Source organism: Nothoprocta perdicaria, unplaced genomic scaffold (assembly GCF_003342845.1).
Source record: "Nothoprocta perdicaria isolate Ctin4 unplaced genomic scaffold, notPer1 scaffold_90, whole genome shotgun sequence".
Taxonomy (NCBI): Eukaryota; Metazoa; Chordata; class Aves; order Tinamiformes; family Tinamidae; genus Nothoprocta; species Nothoprocta perdicaria.
Genome location: NW_020456199.1, coordinates 2816726 through 2823000, shown reverse-complemented (window position 1 = coordinate 2823000; position 6275 = coordinate 2816726). Strand labels below are relative to the sequence as shown.

The 6275-nt window shown below is 40.2% G+C and overlaps 1 protein-coding gene across 1 annotated transcript in view; it reads left to right on the top strand.

The window, feature by feature from the left end:
- Positions 1–6275, top strand: part of FREM1 (FRAS1 related extracellular matrix 1) — a 58619-nt gene that overhangs the window by 26863 nt on the left and 25481 nt on the right. The window contains exons 21-23 of the mRNA XM_026052739.1: positions 2602–2743; positions 4090–4285; positions 5002–5266. Of these exons, the coding sequence (XP_025908524.1) occupies positions 2602–2743; positions 4090–4285; positions 5002–5266 (603 nt within the window). The remainder of the gene's footprint in view (positions 1–2601; positions 2744–4089; positions 4286–5001; positions 5267–6275) is intronic.

Sequence of the window (6275 nt, the reverse complement as noted above, 5' to 3'; positions counted from 1 at the left end):
GTGGCCATTACCCCTCGTCCTATCGCTGGCCACCAGTGAGAAGAGCTTGTCCCCTTCCTCCCTGCATTCTCCCTTCCTGAACTTATACATATTAATCATATCCCCTCTGAGCCGTCTCTTCTCCAGAAAAAACAGGCCCAGCTCAAACTGGTTATATAGCCGTAGATCAGACGTATAGGCTGGTTATATAGCCGTAGATCAGACTGGAGGTTGGCCTGTCTCCAAATTGGACCACCATTTCCTTTTTAAGAGAATTTTGAATGCTTTTTTTTAATGTAGAACTTCTATTAACAAATATTCCTTTTTACAATTGAAGGATTATGAAGAGTCAAATAATGCTAACAGGAGAGGACGTTCATTTTAAGTTTTAATAAATGGTGTAGTTTATCTCTTCATGTTATGTACTAACAATGACTGCTTAAATGTCACTGCTCATTTGTTCTCTACTTCATAAGGACTGGAATGTCATTCCCCACGTTTTTTCTCCAAAAATGGAAGGTGTTGGAATGCAGAAAGCCATATGTCTTTCTTTTGTCCACCTCAATCAGGAACTGGTGTTATCTCAGTGGTAATGAGATAACATTGGTAATGAGTGGTAATCTCAATGTAAGACCTTATCRTTTGACTGTTCTGTGGTAAACATAGGGCATAATGAGCTATTTCCTTTTTAAAACAGCTATTGCATCATGRAAAGTTACCACTTCTAACACGTTATTCTACTACTGAAGTGCAGCATGCAATGAGTAGTTAAGTGACCTAGCAGGTCTAAGCAAAAATGTTTCCTTTAGCCCAGAAGTGGATTTGCCACCACATGTAGTTGGTGGCCAAGTTTGGCTCTGGGGCAGGTATTCTCTTACATGTTTGCAATGGTTTATGAGTGAACATACGACAGCACCTGTATGCTCATTTTCACTCTGTGGTCAGGGAGCATATTTCCAGGCCAGGGAGTTTTAATCTTCACCTCCATTAACTGTGGTCACCAGACTGAAGAATCTGGATTGCTCTTTTGGCCTAGAGCCAAAAAACATGACCTGACCCACAGTGACTGCCAAACAATCAATCTGTCCCCTCTCCATTTGCGTCCTGCAGCAAGTGGTGCCCATGGGGAATGTAAGATCCCCCAGGTTACTGCGTTTTAAGATCTGCCACATGGATGCTATAAAGACTTAACCATCTAATTGCTATATGAATAAACATGTTGGGATTAGACAGCATTCAGAGTGCAACTAAATGTGTGTATCTTTACCCATTTTTTGTTTAATGCTTGTCGTCTTAGTCCATCTGTCAGATATGCAGTTCTTCTGTACACAGAGGCCTAGCTACAACATCATTATTACTAATAGGAGTCATAAATCTTGAAGTTGTTTGTCAGGACATTAATATGACTTGATATCATTTGTTATATCGCTTCATCTTAGCTACTTATTGTTTTGCCAAACGCAACATTTCTATCCCTCAAATATCTGTATCAGTTTGAATATGGAAGTTTCAGGCAAAKTTCTATTGTTTTTGAGAACCGCAAATATATTTTCAGTTATCAATAAATAACTGTGACAATTTTCTTCTGTTGGAAAGCTCAGTTATCACTTTGGGAGCAAGCACTTGAAATCTGGCAAAGACTGTTATGTGAAGGACATGTATTTTTTGATTCTTGTAAAAGCCTCCCTGCACTTGGGAATGCCAGAACACTTTGAATTTCACAAGCTCAGTAAACTCAGGCCAGAGCTTAGCTGACAAAATGCCTGGGGAGTCTGTCCTTGCTGAGAATGCTCTGTGCCCCTAGGCGGGCTTGAATAGGTCCCATTTCTGGGCTGTCTGAATATGTTGACTCTCTTCCAGTGTCTTGTAGTATCTATAGTTTTATAGTACAGTTTGGGTATACGTTGTAAAGGTTTAAGACAGCTAACAGCAAAAAGATAAAGCAGGGTGTGTAGGAGCAAACTGGAGGATGGCTGGGGAGTTGGCTGAGAAGGGAAACMGAGTAGGCATGGTTAGGGAGCAAGGCTTTGGAGGAATTTCAAGCAATGTGGGATTTCTCTGAAGCACTGTCTCAAATTTTGCTTGGGAATGGTGATGGCCATTTCTRCCAAGTATTAGATCCCTCTGCTTAATCTAGTTTTCTGATTGGCCAGAGACCAATGAAGTTCTGTAGGGGAAGCATTAGRGGAAATCAGTTGGGTTTCTGTAGGGCAGTGCCCTTTAAAGAGAAAGGAAGGGTCAGGCTATTCAACTGGAAGACAATGTCTCCTCTAAAGAACAATGAAGTTGTCATTGCTATGGTCTATAGCAACAATAACATATAACAGCCTCTTATAACCTATTTGGGTGTAAATGGAAAGGGCCCAGGGAAAGGAGACAGATATGATAAATTCCAAGGTGCTGCATATCTTGGCTTTGCTGTTTTTCACTACTGCAAGGGGAAGCTGGTCTCTCCTATTCACTCTTCTTCTATTTTAATAGAAATAGGGACCCTCCTTCCTTTCTTTCTGCAATTGTTATTTCTGTTAGAATTTGGCTAATCTATATTCTTGGAAGCAGTYTTATGTGTTGGAAAGTTTACTTTTCTGTTCTACATGTATGCATGGCTTCTTATTTTTGCAGGAAGAACGATATAGAGGTGAACATGGGTGAAACCCGAATCATTTCTAGTGCTGTTCTGTCAGCTGAAGATAAGGATACCCCCAGGGAGCGAATTTACTATGTATTTGAAAGAATTCCAGAAAATGGGCAGCTTCAACKCAAGGTTAGTCCTTGAACAAAAACAAATGTAGAAACAGCTCTCTCATTTGGATGAAATGAAGCTCATCTTACTTTTTCCCCAGTGTCTTTCATGTTTTGAAGTAGACAACTATGGCTTGTAGAAAGTTTTTGAACCAAAGAGTGACATTGCCCTAGAGGCTTTGATGCAGGAGGCCAGATTCTCSCTGGGAGAAGGAGGAGGTGAAAAACATGGCAAATCACCTGAGAGGGGAGTTGAGGGACATGAGGGAGGAATCAGCCCTCAGAGAGGGAAAAGCAAGTGACAAAGAGAGAAAGAAAAAATATGCCTAGTCTAAAAAATGTGTCAAGTGAGTAGTGACTTCAGTTACTTCAAGATACTGAAAGATAATGGATAGAGACCCTGAAAGTGTGGAAGAGTAAGTGAGAAGTAATAAGTTAGAAGAAAAGTATGTGGGAAAGAAAAAAAAAGGGGGAAATGACAAAGAATACAGCAAGATTGTAGTCACTAGCAGAAAATAAGATGAAAAAGAAACGATGACCATCTGTTAACCAGAGGTAAGTCAGTGAAACAGAAGCAGAAGAAATGCCTCTTTTTTATTATATGTGCATATACTTGAGGAGAAAAAAAAAGTCTGCTTCAAGAACCTATGAGTCTGGAAAGTATTTTCTRTGGGAAGAAAAGCATTTTATTCAGMGAAGATTCTCTTCAGCAATCTGTGGATCACACAGTTGTGAATGAAAGGATTAGCATCCTGTGGGCTGAGACTTACTGCTCAAGTCCAGTGGATTGAATATAGAGAGCAGCTGAGTGTATGTGAGACCAGTGTGTGTGACACCCTTTGCTGCAGAACCTGTGGCACGGGTACTGCATGACACATACATGGATGTGCCAGTTATGAGGTACTATAACATCTTCTAACACACAGGAAATTTTATCAAACATTTCATGTATTTCTGGGAGAGGAGCTCTAAGGCTCTCTAAATTTCTGTGCTTCTTAACGTTCCCCTCTGTTTCTTGTCTTACATCCTTCTCTGTGTTGTCTACAATAGAGAAGTATGTAATTAAGGAATGGAAAACATAAGCTGGGTTATCTTCTCCATATACTTTCACTTTAGGGACAAACTGAATGGTGTGCATCACTGCATTACCCAGAGTGAAAGGTACTAAACCCTGCTTACCTGTATTTATTCCTTATCTCTGTATCACCTCCAGCCTTATAGCTACTTGGAAATAAGTAGCTTGAAGGGAAACCAGGGAGCTACCACTAGCAGTCTGCACAAATAAATTCAGTTAACTGAGAAGGGTTAGGGGGACTGGGTAGTTATATGGGGGACTGTTAGTTACTGAAGGATTTTTATGCTTTCTAGGTTGGCAGAGACTGGGTGACACTCCAAACTGGAATGAAGTGCACGCAGGAAGAACTAGATATGAACCTTGTGAGATATGTCCATACAGGAGCTATAGGGTCCAGGAACCAAGACAGCTTCACGTTTTATCTATGGGATGAGTACAACAGATCCCCAGCTGTGGACTTCTACATAAATGTAAAGGACATGGAAAAGGGTAAAGTTCTCCTTGTGTTTCCTATTTCTGAAATAACGACGATTCTCCTGATACTTCCCCAAGCACCATATAGACACTTGTCAAGTCCCTGTAGATCCCACAGCCTGCCTGCTGGGATTTCGTTGTCCTGATGACTCTATTGCAGAAGAGGAGGTCTTGGGATTACAGAATACTTTTTCTATGGTAGTATTTTATACGTGGCCTCCCAGGACTTCAAGATACTCTTCAGATAGAGTTGACAACATCTTTCTGAGAATAGTTTTRTGTCTGAGTAAATCAAAATGAAGGAAGAGGGCAAGAATATAATAAAGCAGGCAAAACACTGTTCAAGAGTCCTGGCTTCCAGTTTTTATGTTCTAATCTTATGGTCTCTCTTTTGTTAATGGATCCCTGTGACAGCCCTGATGTAGATCGGGGTAACCTGACACTACTAATATTAGAATAAGGCCCCGAACAGGTTGTGCCATCTCCGTTCTTGGGGGTGTTCCAGCTCCAATGGGATAAAGACCTGAGCAAAATGGGATAAAGACCTGAATAACCTGGTTATGACTGACCTTATTTTGTGCAGAAGATTGGACTGGAGACTTTGAAGTCCCTTCCAGTCTGAATTTCCTACTTTTCCTACTGGTGATGGCTTGCATGTGCATAAATGATGTGTAATAGATGAAATTTCAAATCGGTATGACTATTTTAGTATGATTTTATCTATCTTGCAGGAGATATTGCTGTTTTCATAAAACCTCTTAGAGTGCTGAAAGGGGATCGGAGCTACATTACAACAGATGCCCTCCTTGCCTTGGATGGAACAGACAAGCCGGAAGAGCTCCTTTACGTGATAACCTCTCCACCTCAGTATGGACAAATAGAGTATGTCAGCTATCCTGGCATCCCCATTACCAGCTTCACTCAAATGGATGTAGCAGGCCAGATAGTCTGCTATGTTCAAAACACTAAGGCATCTGTTTCTGAGGATACATTCAGGTAAGGAGTTAAAAACACTTAATTTCCTCTTGAATTTCTTGGGTATTTTCAGGAAAAAAAGAGTATTAAAAGACTTAGGAGGTATGGGGAATCTTGGTATTCACATAGTAAAGATATTTCTGCTTTAACAGATGCAGTTATGATCTTAGTAATAGATACATTTTCTTACGCTAAAATGTGCACTTGAGGCACATTTTCAAGAAGTGATACTTCTTGAATATTATTAAAACACCCAAACATACGTGGGAGAGACAGTGCAGAAGAAGAAAAAAGAGTGTGGTTTTGGAATTTATCTATGGTTTCTTGTTATTGATGGATGTGGTGAATCTGCTTAGTCCAGCTGCTAGCTAACTGATTTCTTCATTTTCTTTTTATTTATTACATTTATTCTGCAGTAGGCTTTTTGAATCCAGCAGTCATTCTTCAGCACACTGATAAGCAAACCATTTATCTATTCTACCATAGTAATATTTCAAAAAATGGTGTAGACAACATATTTTTCTGAACAGATTTTACGTACTTGCAGACCCAATTCAGCGGCTTAATGATAGTGAGATTTACTTTCACTTGCCATGGCCCTTAGATCAGCTTAAATTAGGTTCATCCTAAAGCAAGTATTGCTTTATATTGTTCTTTCTTGAACCACTCTTGGTTATAGAATGGAATCAGCTATCCTCACGCAGAGGGGGTGTGTTGTTGCTGAATGCCTCTGTAGGAGTTTTGGTGAAAGAGCAAATTYAGGTAGTTCTTTTTCTTAAGAAAGAATGCCAAATTCTTGTTAGCTTGTAATAGAAAATGGAAAAGCTATAAAATCAAAAATCTCCACAGGACATAAAGGCTGATTGCTTTTTCTGTTGTGACTATCAGTTACAGATTCACAGATTCACAGAATATTTAAGGTTGGAAGGGACCTCTACAGATCATCTAGTCCAACCTTCCTGCTCAAGCAGGCACACCTAGAGCATGTGGCACAGGGTGGCATCCAGGCGGGTTTTGAAGACCTCCAGAG